The 15,466-nt window shown below is 49.0% G+C and overlaps 7 protein-coding genes across 9 annotated transcripts; 3 read left to right on the top strand and 4 right to left on the bottom strand.

Annotated features, from left to right (window-relative positions):
• Positions 1-601: 601 nt before the first annotated feature.
• On the top strand, positions 602-1,698 carry LOC136187669 (uncharacterized). Its single transcript, XM_065975318.1, has one exon. It carries the CDS (start codon positions 615-617, stop codon positions 1,635-1,637), a length of 1,023 nt encoding a protein of 340 aa, XP_065831390.1. The 5' UTR covers positions 602-614; the 3' UTR covers positions 1,638-1,698.
• Positions 1,482-6,342, bottom strand: LOC136187660 (nuclear receptor corepressor 2-like). 3 transcript variants are annotated; one of them, XM_065975309.1, is made up of 20 exons: positions 6,239-6,342; positions 6,045-6,188; positions 5,871-5,990; positions 5,405-5,822; positions 5,129-5,353; positions 5,012-5,077; positions 4,906-4,958; positions 4,700-4,852; positions 4,560-4,646; positions 4,429-4,507; positions 4,279-4,369; positions 4,140-4,227; positions 4,034-4,088; positions 3,860-3,979; positions 3,762-3,808; positions 3,664-3,707; positions 3,558-3,608; positions 3,359-3,504; positions 3,215-3,308; positions 1,482-3,154 (listed from the first exon to the last, which is right to left on the bottom strand). In XM_065975309.1, exons 2-20 carry the CDS (start codon positions 6,167-6,169, stop codon positions 1,680-1,682), a joined length of 3,537 nt encoding a protein of 1,178 aa, XP_065831381.1. In that variant the 5' UTR covers positions 6,170-6,188; positions 6,239-6,342; the 3' UTR covers positions 1,482-1,679. The 3 variants fall into 3 exon arrangements, with proteins under 3 accessions (XP_065831381.1, XP_065831379.1, XP_065831380.1); XM_065975307.1 differs by having other exon boundaries at positions 3,762-3,979; XM_065975308.1 differs by having other exon boundaries at positions 3,762-3,979; positions 6,045-6,192; positions 6,239-6,302.
• Positions 6,343-6,351: 9 nt separating this feature from the next.
• Positions 6,352-8,393, top strand: LOC136187664 (tetratricopeptide repeat protein 16-like). The gene has a single exon (XM_065975314.1). The coding sequence runs from the start codon at positions 6,359-6,361 to the stop codon at positions 8,312-8,314; it is 1,956 nt and encodes a 651-aa protein (XP_065831386.1). The 5' UTR covers positions 6,352-6,358; the 3' UTR covers positions 8,315-8,393.
• A 429-nt stretch (positions 8,394-8,822) lies between these two features.
• Positions 8,823-11,449, bottom strand: LOC136187663 (armadillo repeat-containing protein 5-like). Its single transcript, XM_065975313.1, has 2 exons — positions 11,167-11,449; positions 8,823-11,110 (listed from the first exon to the last, which is right to left on the bottom strand). Exons 1-2 carry the CDS (start codon positions 11,438-11,440, stop codon positions 8,877-8,879), a joined length of 2,508 nt encoding a protein of 835 aa, XP_065831385.1. The 5' UTR covers positions 11,441-11,449; the 3' UTR covers positions 8,823-8,876.
• Positions 11,450-11,456: 7 nt separating this feature from the next.
• Positions 11,457-13,553, top strand: LOC136187667 (4-hydroxyphenylpyruvate dioxygenase-like). Its single transcript, XM_065975316.1, has 15 exons — positions 11,457-11,549; positions 11,612-11,638; positions 11,691-11,753; positions 11,805-11,909; positions 11,967-12,009; positions 12,078-12,160; positions 12,215-12,304; positions 12,356-12,459; positions 12,509-12,586; positions 12,634-12,685; positions 12,735-12,845; positions 12,903-12,974; positions 13,025-13,141; positions 13,192-13,314; positions 13,369-13,553. Exons 1-15 carry the CDS (start codon positions 11,547-11,549, stop codon positions 13,441-13,443), a joined length of 1,146 nt encoding a protein of 381 aa, XP_065831388.1. The 5' UTR covers positions 11,457-11,546; the 3' UTR covers positions 13,444-13,553.
• On the bottom strand, positions 13,264-14,550 carry LOC136187671 (TLC domain-containing protein 3A-like). The gene is made up of 5 exons (XM_065975321.1): positions 14,405-14,550; positions 14,258-14,344; positions 14,024-14,204; positions 13,875-13,970; positions 13,264-13,817 (listed from the first exon to the last, which is right to left on the bottom strand). Exons 1-5 carry the CDS (start codon positions 14,539-14,541, stop codon positions 13,467-13,469), a joined length of 852 nt encoding a protein of 283 aa, XP_065831393.1. The 5' UTR covers positions 14,542-14,550; the 3' UTR covers positions 13,264-13,466.
• On the bottom strand, positions 14,551-15,466 carry LOC136187668 (SEC14-like protein 2; the record flags this gene model as incomplete). Its single annotated transcript, XM_065975317.1, is given in 6 exon segments — positions 14,551-14,732; positions 14,783-14,855; positions 14,910-15,003; positions 15,053-15,204; positions 15,252-15,352; positions 15,399-15,466. Coding segments are annotated over 6 exon segments (565 nt in total), but the record flags the coding sequence as incomplete, so codon positions are not given.

The following is a 15,466-nucleotide window of genomic DNA, read 5'->3' as shown; positions in this document are numbered from 1 at the left end:
GAATTAAAATGCACGTTTACCTTTCTGGAAGACAATCTGCGCACCTGATGTCTGAATCTAAGAAAGGAGAACTAGTTTTTAATGTGCTCCAAGTAGCGAGGTACCTTATTACCGTTTACAAAAAGCACTGATTTGCTTAGTGATGCTGTTTTTACTTTCACGGTTTTCACTTCGTTGATTTTATCAAGACATTGTTGCAAGAGCCTAGCCAAATTCACCCCCCCTCTTTGTACTTTCGGCGATCAAAGCAACGATTTCTGGTTACTCGGCTTCCTTTCGTGCATCTTCTATTCCATTCTGATAGAGAGTCTTCAATTTGTTCTTGAAATAGGTTGACACTGTCAATAAAAGGGTTAGAAGATCTCGGAGAGCTCTAGAATTGCTTGGAATGCCTTTTGCTTCGTTTTTCATTTTGTCTTGAGTCCGGTGTATGTTTGTGATTGTAGTTTCAGCGGCGACGCGATGTTCCTTCGACAGGATGATGTCTCGGGCAGTGCAAATGCGTCTCGCATACCTGCGTCTTTTTCACGAGACCGTGGAGTTCTTTTAGAGTGGCTTTCACGCCGCCTTCGGCCATTTCGCATACGGGATCAACAATCAAACCCGTACGCGACATGGCGTCGTTCTTGCCGACGACTCTTCCCTCGTTGACGGAACATCCCTATCATCGTCACTGCCTAAAAAAACGAGTCGCCGAAGAAATCTATCCGTCGTCGCGCGGCCGATGGTTCTGCGACGTGTGTAAGATGCACAGCAGCGCGTTACTGACACTTACGGGGAAAAACCCGTCGCCTTGGCATTGCGACGAGTGCTCCTTCGATCTGTGCAACGACTGTTACGGCATCGTCGCGAAAACGCATCATCCTCACCCTCTCGCAAAGGTCGAACCGCGCAGCCCGGACGTGTACGGTCCCAAAGCGACTTGGACGTGCAATCGTTGCCGGAAGTGGAACCCGGAAGCGATTTCGTACCACTGTGCCGCATGCAAGTACGATCTGTGCAGCAATTGCTATTTCGCATGCGCACATCCGCTCCACGTGCATCCCCTCGTTTTGGCGGAGGGCAGCGTCTGTTATCCTGAGGCGATGTACAGGGGAGCGTGGAGGTGCGATCACTGTCAAAAGACGAGCACTCTGATGGCCGATCAGCGACCTTATCATTGTTCCAAGTGCAAGTTTGATTTGTGTCAGACGTGCTTCAAGGGGCGGAAGAGTCATCTTCACAAGCACGAGTTGAAATTGGCTGAGGGACAAGCTGTCTATCCTTCTTATAGTGGCAGGTGGATATGTGACTCGTGCAAGCGCATGTCGCACTTGACGGGCGAACGATACATGTGGCACTGCAGCGAGTGCGATTTCGATTTGTGCCAGCGTTGCATTAATCTCGATCCGCCGCCGTTTTTCGTCAAAGTCCAGGATCCTGCAACGACAAGGGTAAAGGAAGGCGAGTTTGAATACGACGAGTCCAAGACCTGTGTAATATGCATGGACAAGAAGAGAAACGCTCTTTTTCTTCACGGAAAGACGTCACACCTAGTATGCTGCCTGGGATGCGCAAAGGAAGTGAAAAAGCAAGGTCAATGTTGTCCAGTGTGTCGTAAACCTATTGAACGTGTAGTGGAGGTTTTCTCCGGCTAACTGCGCATATCTTAGCTAACTGCATGTACCTTAATTAAGCCTTTAGTCTTCTTCTTCAGAACTTATAGCTTCTAAGAGTGGTACATAGCGTTTCTCTTTCGTTGCAGCGAGATAGGGACTTGAATAGGAGGGACTCAGCGTTCCCGATTCCGTTGGCGTGGTGCTGAGAAAGGGTGAGGAGACGGGTAGTGTCGATCGATCGTCGCCGCCGTCGCCTATGCTGGAAGTCATCGAATCCGGAGGCGAGATCGCTTCGTACTGGAACGCCGACTCGTCCTCGGCGTGCCGTATCGAAGACGTTTCACTGTTCTCTTGTGACGACGTTAGGACTTCTGATCTCTCCTTTGCCCTTTCTTCTCGAGCGGCTTCCATTCGCGTCGCACGTTCATCGTCTTTCTTTTCCTCTTCTGGTGTCATTCCTCCGCAATGAGCGGTCTCTTCTTCCTGATACAAACTTCCGCAGTCCTCTTGACTACTCCACAGTTCCTCCTTGTCGCCGTCGCTTCCCGCAGTCGCTTGTTCCGCTGGTTCGTCGACGAAAGGCTTCCTGGTCTCGGAGGACGTCGATAGGACGACGACGACGTCGCTTTCGCTCCCCTTTTCGTCGTCGTGAACTGATTTCTCCGCATCCTCGTCTCGTTCCATCTCTTCCTCGTCACCAATAATTTCTCCTTCTTCGTGTGACTCCTCGCTGTCCGCCACGCTTTCATCGCTCTTTCTACCACCGTCGTCGCCATCAGATTCTGTGATTTTTTCGCTCGTCACTTCATCGTCGTCCTTCTGTATGACATTGTCGTCTTTGGATAGTTTCAGCTCCTCGACGCCGTCTTCTTTAACGTCAATCTCCGATTCTCGGCGGTGACTGCTCTCATTGTCAGCAGAGACGGTGGGATCTGCCTCGAATGGGACGCCTTGTAGAGCGAGTTTCACGACAGTCGGCGTCTCGGGCGGCTCAACCGGTGCCGAATTCGCCGAAACGGCGAGGGGAATAAGAGGCGGCAACACAGGAGCCGCCGAATGTGACGCAGACGAAGCAAAGGATAGTTGAAGTACTTGCTCAACCGACGGCTTAAAGATAGATGGAGGTGGAGGAGGAGGAGAAGCGACAAGAATTGGTTTGTTTACTATTGACGGCGACGATGCAGCAGTCACCGTTGCCGTCACCAATTCCGGTGCGGTAGAAACTACTGCCGTCAAGACGGAGGAGGAGGACGACGACGACGATGGCTCGGTAAGAATGCCAGAGAAGTGGACTCTGACGGACGACGGTGGTGGAGGCGGCGGCGGCGGCGTTAGTTGCAAACTTTCTTCTTTCGGTTGCTCTTCTGCTAAAGCATCGCCTGTCGATTGACGCGAGCTTTCGTAGTCGTGGACGACGGACGCGGCGAGGTTGATGAACTTTTTAAATTGTTCTTGTTCCGGCGTGGGCGTGAGCGCCGTTCGCGCGGCGGAGTCGGCGAGATTCGATGTTTCGTCCGAAGGAAGACTGATATTTTCGCGAGAAAGAAGTAGAATATCTTAGACAAAGAGAGGGTTCCCAAAAAAGGAGTCGAGGTGTCGTTACAGGTAAAATTCACCTTGAAGACTAGAAGGCCGAGAAAGAGTCGCTGCGTCGTCAGTTTTCTTCTCCTTTTCGTCCTCTTCCGCTGTTGCGTACCTCATTCCCACAGCCTGGAGGAGAAAAAAGGGCGTGAAGGGGTGTAAAGACAACGTTAACGTGCCTTTTCTCTCGCTTTGTATTCGTTCAGATAGCTGACTAGATGAAGCTTCCGTTTGTAATGGGTGAAGAAGCTGCGGCACTGGTGTTCCGTCTTCGTGCCGATTCTATTTGAAATTGTCGGCCAGTCTTTGCCCCATTCTCTCAACCCTAAAAACAATTGAACCGTGCACGTAACTGAAAAGATATTACACCTGCTTCACCTTCTTTCATGGCTTCGATTTCTTCCTCTTTCCAGTTGGGAACAGTGTAGGCTGAAGAAAAAAATCAACATTAACGCGTTTGTACAGCGACTGTTTGCGAGCGTACTTATTCTTCCCGAATCCTGTTCAATTCCAAAGACGCCGTGTTCCCTGGGCAGATAATCAATGAAAAATGAGAGATCTAAATAGAAACCCGTTTGTTACCGTCTTTCGGCGATTTCTTTCGTTTTCTCTTCCATGCCCGCAGCCAACTGCGAGACCTCCTTTCGCTCTTTCGACAAGAAGACACTTGTGAAACTCACCTGTGGTCTCGACTGAACAACTTTCGTTCGACGCTTCGCTTGCGAGTATTTCCTTAGCATTTGCTTGTAGCCTTCCTTCTTTTTGCTGAGATAGTAATACTGAACACAGTCACCACAAGACTAAAAATTCTTAATTAAAATTCCTATCATGTGCACTACTACTACTAAGCGCACTTTCTTGGGAAGGTGTAAGGCTATCCTTTCGAAATCCTTAGGATGTTTGACAAATCTAGTTTAATTATTTACTAAATAGGTCACGTGAAACTACTGTAGAACTTACTGCTCACGAAAAATTCGCTTCTCGTCGTCGGTCCATAGCGCATTCATTCTCCTCTGCTTGTGATCCGCCATGGGATCTTCGACGAAGCCTATCATAAACGCTCCAAGCCACGTACACAGCGCGTACAACGCTAACCGACCGTTTCTGCTTATAAACTGAACCTTTCTTTCGTCGCTGTCTAACAAGTCAGGTGGCTCGACGGATAGACTATAGACCTGCTTTTCAAGTAGCTGCAACAAAAGGGAAAAATTAGCTATCAATGGGGGAAATGATGCGCGTATTGGCTGACTTCCTGGTCCCTTAGACCGTCAATAATTTCTTTCAAATCCGCGTCACTACGAGCAAACCCATCTAGGGGCCTTTGCGCACTGAGAAGAGCGCTCAATCAATGGATCATTTATTGCCGGAGTGTCTCTGTACCGTTGAAAGCGTTCCTGCTGTTCTCTTTGCCTTTTGATTTCAGGAAACATTCGCTCGTAAAAGTCGCGGATTTTCGACTCTTTGGCCCTGAAGCAGGAAATTGTTTTTCCACGCGTGTATTCATTATTTTTCGTTCTCACTTTCTTCTCGGATCGTTTTCCCAACGTTCGACCCGTTTCGTCCACTCTCTGTGCAGCCGATTGTACTCACGCGCCGTGCGCTGTTTCCACGCCAACTTCTGATCGCGTTTTCGTCTCAGATAGGCGACGAGCTTAGGGTGAAACGCCTTGGCTCTAGAAGAGAACAACAGCTAGCACATAAAACAATTGACAAGCAAAGCACTCACTTCTCTTGATTCTCCTTATAGAAAGGCAAGTCAGATGGCTGATTATAGAGAGGCTAGACGCAATTAGATATTGAGTACGCGAAATCCAAAGTCAAAACGTTCTTACAGCTGAAGAATAGACTGGTGCCGAGTCTTTGACACTGCACAGTGCGTGAGCGGCGGCAGCTCTCTTCTATTGGACAAGTAGTCAATCAGATACCTTTCGCTTATCTCGTTTTCTTACTCGATTTTCCGCATAGATCTTTCTTATAAGAGATTGCATGGTTTCGCTGTAATAGGACGTCAATTCGTCAACGACTGATAAATTTTCCCCTTCTTTTTTATTGGTGCTATCGTCATCTTTGTGCGAACTATCCTTTCCTTCTTTATCGCCGCCGTGACTGGACGACCCAGGCGGCATATCCGCATTCGCCTTTTCTTCGGCCAACAATTCCATTTCTTCTTGCATCTAAATACAGAAGAAATCGTTTTAGAAAGTTTACAAATTATTGATACTCACAAGTCGTTTCTCCAATTGGGATATTTGCTGTTCGACTTCCGTTATCTCCCTATCAACCAGCTCCATCGACTGAACGAGATCTTCCTTCCCTGGCAACACGGAAGCAGGTTGCGACGGCTGGGAAACATCTTCGGGCGGCGGCGGTGGCGGTGGTGGCGGCGGAATCAACGGAGGCGGAGGCGTGGGAGAACCAAACGGCGAAACGAGCTCGGGTTCATAAGAGAGCTTTGTATGAACAATAACAGAGGTGGGTATATTCGATGGAGCGCTACGTGGAGGAACGGACGTCGAGTACGACGTCGAAGATTGGGGTTCTTTGGACGAAGACAGCGGAAAGGAGTCAGTCGCTTTTCTTTTTCGCTTGTCGCCGTTCTCCTCTCGGAGTTGCAAGCGACGTTTTGCAGCTTTCCTCCTCTTTCTACAGGTTTTCGTTGTTTTTGTTTCTTCCTTTTTTTACCCCACTCACCGCCTTTTCTTTCTCAGCTTGGCCAATTTTTTCGCCTTCTTTTTCTCTATTGCTTGGTAATCAAGGTTTTTCGAAAAGCTGCCTGGCGACATCTTGTGCGTTTGGGAAGCTTTGATTTTCCTGAAACAGGTACGATTTTTTTTCCTTTTTCTCTGCTAACTGAGAGACTTGTACCGTGGTGGCTGCGAAATGGCTTCGGAAGACGACGAGGACGACGAGGATAGGTCTTGAACTTCTCCTTCGCTCAGTTCCTCGTCGCTGTCCGGAGATCGAGGCCGTTTCGTTCCAGCGAAAGACATTTTCCTGACTGGGAACCCCCTACCTTCAGATATTGTCTAGTCTACTAGCTTTTTAACAAGGTTGACTACCGTTTGCCTCTTGTATCTATCTTGCGTTGACAAAGAGTCGTAGAACTCGAAGAAAGATGTCACATCCGGGTTGAGGTCCGTTGTCGCCCAGGCGACAATGCGCGCTTTAAATTTACAAACATGGCATCGAGTGCGGACGACGAAAACGAGTCGAAGAGCGCCGAAAGCAGCCGAATCCGAACGCCAATATCATCGATGGATTCCTCAATGATCGTTTCAGATATGGGCGACGGTCTCGCGACGCGATACGACGAAGAAACGGCGTCATCGCACTCAATGTCGATGACAAAGATCGTCGACGCGAAAACAACTCAACTCTACGCGGAAGCTCGCCAAGCGGCAGCCCAAAGCGACGGTCTCGAATCGGCGCTCGCCAAACTGAATCGCGCCCTATCCCTTCGACCCCAAATATCTCAATACTACGCCGATCGAGCCGAAATATTTATCCAGATCGCCGATTTCCGATCGGCAATACTCAACCTAAAAAAAGCCCACAGCCTCGATCCGAAAAATTCGACGCTATTCGAACGACTCGCCTTCGCGAATTTTTTCTACGGGCAAATATTATTCGATGAGAAATATTTCGACGACGCGCTGACGTATTTTCGAATCGCCGTGCGAATGAGACCCGATCGCGTGGGCTATCACGTGCGCTGCGCCGTCGCGCTCTCGGCGCTCGGTCGTCACGGTGAGTGTTTGGATTTGATCAATAAACGATTGCGATTGGATCGAGCGAATCCCGATCTCTACGTCGTTCGCGCTCGATTGCAGGAAATGTTCAGCAATACGACGCTCGCCTATTATGACGTCAAAAGCGCTTTGGAACTGGAAGGGAGTCACGCGGAGGCGATTTCCATGCTGCGATCGATCGAGAGCAAAGCCGTCGAGATGAAAGACGCCGCCGTTCAGCAGAGTCTCTCGGGAAATAGCAAGGACGCGCTACAGAGACTCACTTCGGCTATACAGACGAATCCCTCCGTTGCTTCCTATCACGTTCTCCGCGGTACGATTTATCGTCGTCTAGGCGATTTTGAGTCAGCTGTGGACGATTTTTTGATTGCTTTGGATAAGTGCGGCGAAATCGGCGACGGTGACGACGACGACGACGATGTGGAGACGAGTCGTTCGGCTCAGCGTCAGCTCGTTTTGACGTACAACGACTTCGCCGTCGAGTGTTTCACGAAGAAGTATTATAACGAAGCGGTCGTTCTTTTGAACAAGGCGATCAAGGCGGAGAAAGCCGAAGTGGGATTGTACGTGAATCGAGGCGATTGTTTCTATTGCATGCGAGAATTGGCGTTCAGTCTCGCCGACTATCAGCAGGCGTTGGACTTGGGCGGCGACGGCGACGTTCGATCTCGCCTTTCCGTCGTTCACGGCGAAATGGGAGTCAACGAATTCGAAGCGGGTCGATACGACAAGGCGAGCGAACATTTCACGTCGGCGATCGACAATAACGGTTTAATTCCGCGCTATTACGTCTGTCGAGCGCACTGCCGTTACGCGCGCGACGAAGCGACAGGCGCGCTCGACGACGTCGTCGCTGCGTTGGCGCTTCAGCCGGAAAACGACGACGCCGTCGCCTTGTTGCAACGACTCTGTCCCGGTCAGAAGGTCGACGCGCTTTTGCGACGAGGACGCGGCGCGGAGATCGCCGCGAAATTTCGCGAAAGAATTGAGTCAAAATCGGGGTTTTTGAATCGTCGAAGCGTTGAAAGTGAAGAGGAGGGTGTTGAGACAGTTGCCCGTCAATTAGCAGCGAGTATTAGCTTTGATTTGGAACGAGTGGAAAGTCAGCAAGTGGACAGAACGAGTGAGGAAACTCCGCTCGACGGCGATAAGGACGTTGTCGACGCCTCGGTTGCTAAAAGACGAGTTGTCGCACCGTCGTTGTCTCGGCGTCGTGTACCCGATTTGAAGGCCTGTATGAAAGAGAGAGAATTTCACGCTGAGATCTACTATGGGAAGAAGAAAATGGACTTGATGGTTGAACGGGTATTGAGAAAACGAATCGTACTGGATTACGTCGGTCCTCGCTTGGCTAAGTCCCCAATGAACGCTGTCACCAGTATGTGAAAAGAGAGCTAAGAATACCTTATAAGAGTTGAATAAAGCGCTAGCGTAATCCCCCCCACACGCTGTCTTCCGTACGTACCTCTTTTTTTGCCTACCAGTGCCTGACTCGTTGCGCGCGAGCGGTGCTTGCGGTTCAGGCGCATGGAACGCCACTCGTGCATAAGTAGCGTTGGCGGGAACGCCCATTTTCGACGTGCAAGTGTTTGCAGTCGTTGCGCGCGAGCGGTGCTTGCCGATCAGGCGCATGGAACGTCACTCGTGCATAAAGTGGCGTTGGCGGGAAGGCCAAAAATGAGCGTTCCCTATGCACGAGTGGCGTTCCATGCGCCTGATCCGCAAGCACCGCTCGCGCCCAACGACTTGCATGCACTGGTGACGTCGAAAATGAGCGTTCTCGCCAACGCTACTTTATGCACGAGTGGCGTTCCATGCGCCTGATTCGCTAGCACCGCTCGCGCCCAACGACTTGCAGGCACTGGTACGTCAAAAATGGCCTACAGTGGCCTGACACTCTTCCCTTTTGACACTTTATAGCTGCAACTGTAACAATTCGAATCGTTTATCAATGCGTCGTTCGCTGTTCACTGGCTGACATTTCACTTGTTAGTGCTGACGTAAATAAACAGTGGATAGCTTTGAAGACGTTTTCCCTTTCTGCGTTGTCTATCCAGCCCTTGAAAATCGACCATTGAACGACAAAGTCGTCCATTCGTAGCCAAAAGAGACAGCACTGATTCGCTAGAAGCTCGGCGTCGTGCGTGCACGCGACGTAGAAGACGTCGACGACATTTTCGGTCGACAATTGGCGCGCTGCGTGCCACTGACACTCGTCCTTCAGATCGTTCATCAGAAACTTGTTCGCCAGCGACATGACGTCCAAGGCGAAATCCAGTCCGTTTGCGTCCGTCTCTCCTTCGCCTTTCCCCGCGGCGCATTTCCACGAACAACCCTGCGCCCAATGAACGACGGCAAACAGAGACGCATAGGATACACCCGGCAACGAAATACGGTCGAGTTTCAGCGCCGACTCGCGAAACGATCCGGTCAGCATCGCTTCGAAATAGTCCGAACATTTGATCAAAGCCTCGGCGCAACAGGTCACCACTTCTCCGCCGTCGAGTTTCAACTCCACGCGTTGTTCCGTCGCGCTCAAAGTGTCGGAACGGCAAACAAAAGGAGCGCTGTCTTTTCTCCTCACTTTCTTCAACGGCTCAACGTCCTCCTCTTCCTCTGCGAGCAGAGTTTTCGCCAGAACCGAAAATCCCCCGCAGATGTTTATCGTCGCACTGTCGTCGTTCTCATCAGATTGCCTTAGAATGTTTATAACCGATTCGATCCACTTGTGCTTGATAAAGAGTTTCCTGCAGACGCTTTTCTGCTTGCACACGTAGGGCATGGAAATCAGAAAAGCTTTTCTCTCGCGTTCGGATCCTCTGAGTAGCGTGTGCTCGATCACTCCCTGCCCGTACTCCGATTCGGTTTTGATCTGAAGAAAGCGCATCAGTCGCTTGCCTTCGCATCTCTGTCGTTCGTCGCGATGCAGACACAGTCGACGATGGACGAGCGACGGGGTTTGAAGCGTGACGACGTGTTCGAAGCATCCGGATAGGTCGAAGAGACGCGATAGGATGCGAAAGGCGTGCGAGTGCGTTTCGAGCGCGCCGGCAACGCAGCGAACGAGCGTGCGAAGAATATTGCTTCGCAAGAAAGCGGGAACGCACGTCTTGATAAGACAAATTTTATATAGCATCTTGACGATAGCATCTCGAGCCGAATCGACGGCCGTTACGTCCATATCCGATTGTGGAGAAGTGCTGAGAAGAGGAGAAGAGGAGGGAGACACTTGTACGCAGCCACGAGGCGGAGACGAGAAGGGAGACGTTTGAGGAGAAGGCGACGCAGAACCCAAAGAAAAATGAGGCGGAGACGAGGAGGGAGATATTTGAGCAAGAGGAGACGGACTGAGTGCCGGAGATTGCTGTTCCCGACTTCGACGCGCCTTGTCGTCTCGTCTCACCGTATAGTCGAGTATATTACCCAGTCGTTTGGCCAGTATCGAAACGATGCCGAGATCGACTAAATTCCTCAGTCCGTCTTCGTCGTAATAATAGCATATGAGACCGGAGAGGACGTTGTGATGATAGGGCCACATGTCGTCGTCGCCGAGAACTTGAACGAGATAGCGAAGCGTTTCGTCTTTGGCCATTTCGAGTCGACACCAGGCGTGACGGCACAGCGTGCAGAGCGTAAAGACGATCAATCGCTTCAGCGCGTCGTTCGTCGTCGATTTCGCCTCGGCGAGAAGAGCGCCGAGTTCCGCTCGACTCGCCACCTGCGGAACGGACTCCGCCCACAGCGACAAACATCTCGCCACGGACATTTGAATTTTCGGTTTGGGACTCGCGAGAAGTTTGAGGAGACGATCGAATCCGTCGTCGGTGGCGGCCAACTGTTTCGCCAGCTCGTCGTTCTGACGCGCGCTCATCGTCTCGACGACGCGCAGAGCGCCGACGGCGACGATCGGCGATCTCGAACCCAAGCACTCGACGACGTATTTGACTCCGTTGCGATCGAAGAATTGTCGACGCGACGATCGGTTCGTGAGGAAGACGCTGAGAGCGCGAAGACCGCAGTCCTGCAAGTCGACGTCCCGACTTCGAATCAGCATGTCCAAAAGTTGACCGACTATATTTTTTTCGGCGTAATAGGTCCAATTTTGGGAATTTTTCGCTAGATTGGCTATGGCACGTGCAGAACGAGCTTGCACGTAGCAACTTTCGGCTTTGAGAAGTTCCACTAAACAAAGACTTTAGTAGTTAAATTTTTGAAATTATTTCATTTATTTGAATTACTCGGTACGTCCAAATAATCGTTCTCGCGGATTTCTGCTTGAAAGCCCGGCTCTCTGCAGCAGTCGGCAAAAGCGCTGACGGCCAAGCGCGCGATTTTGTCGTCGCGCGTCGATTTGACGAGTTCGACGAGAATGGACGTGCCGCCTGCTTCGCGAAACGCTTTCACCGCTCCCGTTGTCTTGCTTTTCGTTCTCTTGAACTCCTGGAGAGCCTCGCGCGTCGCATCGTCGCTACTGGCGCTGTCCAAGGAGCAAACGAGCTCCTTGACTTCCATTGAGGAGTGCCCCGGATTCCGCAGCCCCGGACACGATTTCTCCGTACCGAACCGAAACCGCTCTGCTTTTCGCTGTGATTTGGGCCTCTATTCGCGTCAGAAAACTATGGTAAGGACCCCGCGCGAAGACAGTTCGGGATCCTCACGTGATTTTTCTTTTCTCCTTCGAAGACTACCTATACAGATAAAGGCCCTAGGGTGCGCCAAAAAGTTCCACGCAGACTAAATCTTATAAAATTTTCTGCGTTAGCCCGAAGTTGGTAAATTTATCGCGTTTCATCACATCTCATTCTGGGTAGGAAACGCGAAACAGGTGAGGATGAAATGAGAAGAGGATTGGAGGAGAAACATCGATATAATTTAGGCGTCTCAATGGTATTGCGTGCGATTCGGGTTTCATCCGTTTGGGTACAAAGGACTCGAGACGAAATCTCGACAAGTCGTTTCCCATGCAATCCAGCAGGACGATGTGAGTGATGCGAAGACAATGTAGCCTAACGTTTCAGTAGATTGCCTTTGAGTGCAGATAATCTTCGTGTTTCATTCACCTCTTGAACCGAATAATGACGGTTGGGGGATAAACTTTTCTACAGATATCCCAGAGGAGAAATGTGTACAATGATCTGTTTTGTGGCAGAGATGGGACGTCATCTTGTTGTCCATGGTGATGGGGTAAAGGATGTTGCCTTTTCAGTTGAAAATTGTCGAGGCATTTATAAGGCATTGTGACGTTTGGAGCATATTGATTGCGAATTGAGTTTTTCTGCTCTGCAGAGAGCCATTGAAAAGGGAGCCAAGTCGGTGAGAGAGCCGTGGGAAGAATCAGATGAAAATGGAACTGTAATATTTGCTACTATACAAACGGTAGGCCCATATCTTCTTGTCATTTGGATTTGCCAAGTTCTGTTTGTCTAGTACGGCGATACGACGCACACTTTCATTGAGCTTACGAACTACAAAGGAACGTTTCTTCCCAATTACAAGGAACCGCGACACGTGGATCCTATATTGCCTTCACTGTCAGTCTGACTTACCAGTGGGTGATCCTTTTCTTTGAATTGTCCTTAGGAAAGAGTGCGGTTTGCACTTCATTGATCATGTGGTCGGAAATCAGCCAGACGATCAAATGACTTCAGCTGCCGAATGGTACGCGCATCGAGGGTTGACACTACATGGTCACATTGTTACTTTAGGTATGTCAATAATCTTCAGTTTCACCGTTTCTGGTCTGTAGATGACAGCCAGGTAATCTGGACATAAAACCCGCTGTAAAGACAGCTGCATTTTTCTGTAGATTCACACTGAGTACAGCGCATTGCGATCCATTGTTGTCACCAACTTTGACGAGACGATAAAAATGCCGATCAACGAGCCAGCCAATGGCAGAAAGAAAAGCCAAATTCAAGTAAGAGGCGCGCCCAACAGCAGTGCTATAGAAACTCCAGGTGTTGTTGTGTGGTAGGAGTTTGTCGATTATTACGGAGGAGCTGGAGTCCAACATATAGCACTCAATACTTCAAATATTATCAAATCGGTACAGTACCTTCCTCCTTGAAAAATGCCGACCCCCCCAATCCTGCCTAGATTGCAGCTCTTCGCTCTCGCGGTGTTGAATTTCTCACCATTCCGGACTCATACTATGTGGCCCTGCGAGAAAAACTAAAGAAGTCCAAAGTCAAAGTGGATGAGTCTCTCGATGTGGTATGGGATCTAATTACCCACTGTACTTACTTTATATCATTGTGTATTAGTTACAAGAACTGCACATATTGGTTGATTATGATGACGAAGGATACCTGCTTCAAATTTTCAGCAAACCCGCACAGGACAGGCCTACGTTGTTTATTGAGATTATTCAAAGAAAAAATCACCAGGTACAGTAGTTCTTTACATTGTTTAAAAGGTTGCCTACTTTTCTCTTTTCTTAGGGATTTGGCGCTGGAAATTTCAAAGCGTTATTTGAAGCGATTGAAGCCGAGCAGGACCTTCGAGGAAATTTGTGACACACTTCAATTTGCTAATTGTTTCAATGCGTTTTCTTTTCTTGTTGTCTCTCTGCTTCGATTTGTGGTCTGACTTTTGTGTCATTCAATGCAACGCTGCTTTCGTCTGAGTTTGCGTAACGAACGGCTCTTTGAACCAGTTTTCCGGCAATCACTAGAAACCAGTAGACTTGAGGCAGAAAAATGAGCAAACAGCTTCCATTACAAAACCACGGAATTTCTCGCATTCCTTCCAGAATAGTCGAGTAGCCTCTCCACTTCGCGTATCTCCAATACATGAAGGGAAAAATGAGAACGCGACATAGCAAAAAGACGACGGCCAAAAGAATGCCGCAGCCAACATACAAAAGATTGTAGACATCGTCTAAATGAGCCTATAGGAAATCAAGAGTAATTAGTCGCAGAGAAAATCAAAATAAGATGCCTATCACCTGTCTCATTAGAAGACAAATGCAGAGAAGAACAACAGCCAAGTCAGAAATCATAAAGCAACCAAAAAAATAATCACCCATATCTCGTCTGTACGTCTGAAGAAGAGTTGCGAGTATTAGTATGAATAGATAGGGATGCTATGCCTTACAATGACAAATGGGCCAATGATAAAGGCAATGACTCCATGGTGCACAATATAGGGCCACTTCTTTTCGATGAAGCCCACAATGCCTGCACCCAATTTCGCTCTGTGCGTCCAGTACATCGCTTGGATGTCGTACACAAAGAACGTTATGCCAAAACTGATAAACGAATCGACGAAAGGATCTCTAGAATAGCGACAATTCGTCGAAGGGGGAGACGACGCGTGGGTGTGTCTTACTGATCGTGAAGGATATCGACGGAGCATGAATGCATGGCATGGATTCCCACGATAGTTGCAAGTATTCCTCGAACCATTTCGACAAATCTGGGAGAGAGGGAGGAAAGTTCAACAACGGTGGACGTGACGTATCGCTTTTTTCGCCACCTCTTGCTGAAACTGCGCTTCTCGTATTCGTCGAGACGAGTTTTCAATGCTTCGCATACTCTCGTGCACTTTAAAACGAGGAAATAGAGGGAATAGTGGTAGCAAAAGCCGGCCGCTACAAAGCGGAGGTGAAACATGGCTCCAACAGAAACGGCCCGTATAATTTGTCACATGTGCAAATTTATACCACAAAAAAAATATCGTAAAGTGTAATAAAGTCAAAGTGTTAAATAATGTACCTTACCTCCACCTTACTTACTTAGATCGTAGTAAAAGAATATTTTCTTTGATTTGATCCAGCTGCTTGTGTTGTCAAATCTTAGTGTATCTGCAAAAACACTGCTACACATAGTTGACGAAATCTTTCAATCGACCTACAAATGCCTGTTTGCGAGCACAAATATTGACCCTTCTCAGGAATCAGGTCACACTCCTTTTTCTCCTTAGCCAACTAACGTCAAAATAAGTTCACTCAAACGTGTAAACAAGCGAGTACAGTCTTTACCAGAAACTCTCCATCCTCACTACTACTACCGGTACGCTGACTTTTAAACATCAAAGCAAAAGCGATGTCGTTCTGCTCAGTTCTAAACTCCCACCTAATATTGCGTATTAAATAACTGTATGTGCTCAAGCATCCTCTAATACCGCAACGTGCTCTCAGGGTCAGTGACCTCCACATTGACGTCCAATTTATGACCAGCCGAAATCGTCGCTCGTCTACAGTCGGCGCCGTCCTTACTAAGGTGACCAGCGTTGGCAAGAAAATACTTCTCTGGAACTGTTCCGCCCAGGCAAATCTATACAAATCTTTGCGTTACGATACAAGTGAATAGTCCACTCGCACTCCGCAGGCAGGATCTCCGTCGATTCCCATAGCATCGCCACCGTAATGGCTGGGCAACTGATCCGGATGTATCACCTTCCGCAGCACATCTTTCCACTCCCCTAAAAGACCCTTACGCATACCGAACTGATTTGTGAAAATCCTTACTTCCAAGAAAGTGGATCTTTTTCTTAGTTTCATCGGCAATGAACGGCTTGCACAGTCCATAGAGCAGG

The sequence above is a fragment of the Oscarella lobularis genome, chromosome 5, assembly GCF_947507565.1.
Source record: "Oscarella lobularis chromosome 5, ooOscLobu1.1, whole genome shotgun sequence".
Lineage (NCBI taxonomy): Eukaryota > Metazoa > Porifera > Homoscleromorpha > Homosclerophorida > Oscarellidae > Oscarella > Oscarella lobularis.
The sequence above is the reverse complement of the archived record's forward strand: the minus strand, read 5'-3'. Positions and strand labels throughout refer to the sequence as shown.

Excerpts from the sequence above, each read along its gene's own strand:
- LOC136187669 (XM_065975318.1), top strand. The coding sequence starts at position 615 with ATGGCGTCGTTCTTGCCGACGACTCTTCCCTCGTTGACGGAACATCCC.
- LOC136187667 (XM_065975316.1), top strand. Across the intron at positions 12,305-12,355 it reads TATTTGCTACTATACAAACG|TACGGCGATACGACGCACAC; the intron begins GTAGGCCCATAT and ends CTGTTTGTCTAG. Across the intron at positions 13,142-13,191 it reads TGGATGAGTCTCTCGATGTG|TTACAAGAACTGCACATATT; the intron begins GTATGGGATCTA and ends ATTGTGTATTAG.
- LOC136187663 (XM_065975313.1), bottom strand. The coding sequence starts at position 11,440 with ATGGAAGTCAAGGAGCTCGTTTGCTCCTTGGACAGCGCCAGTAGCGAC. Across the intron at positions 11,111-11,166 it reads CGATTATTTGGACGTACCGA|TGGAACTTCTCAAAGCCGAA; the intron begins GTAATTCAAATA and ends GTCTTTGTTTAG.
- LOC136187664 (XM_065975314.1), top strand. The coding sequence starts at position 6,359 with ATGGCATCGAGTGCGGACGACGAAAACGAGTCGAAGAGCGCCGAAAGC.
- LOC136187660 (XM_065975307.1), bottom strand. The coding sequence starts at position 6,169 with ATGTCTTTCGCTGGAACGAAACGGCCTCGATCTCCGGACAGCGACGAG. Across the intron at positions 5,823-5,870 it reads AAGCTGAGAAAGAAAAGGCG|AAAGAGGAGGAAAGCTGCAA; the intron begins GTGAGTGGGGTA and ends GAAAACCTGTAG. Across the intron at positions 3,980-4,033 it reads CCTTACACCTTCCCAAGAAA|TCTTGTGGTGACTGTGTTCA; the intron begins GTGCGCTTAGTA and ends AAGAATTTTTAG.
- LOC136187671 (XM_065975321.1), bottom strand. The coding sequence starts at position 14,541 with ATGTTTCACCTCCGCTTTGTAGCGGCCGGCTTTTGCTACCACTATTCC. Across the intron at positions 13,971-14,023 it reads TCATTGGCCCATTTGTCATT|ACGTACAGACGAGATATGGG; the intron begins GTAAGGCATAGC and ends ACTCTTCTTCAG. Across the intron at positions 13,818-13,874 it reads TTTGTCTTCTAATGAGACAG|GCTCATTTAGACGATGTCTA; the intron begins GTGATAGGCATC and ends GATTTCCTATAG.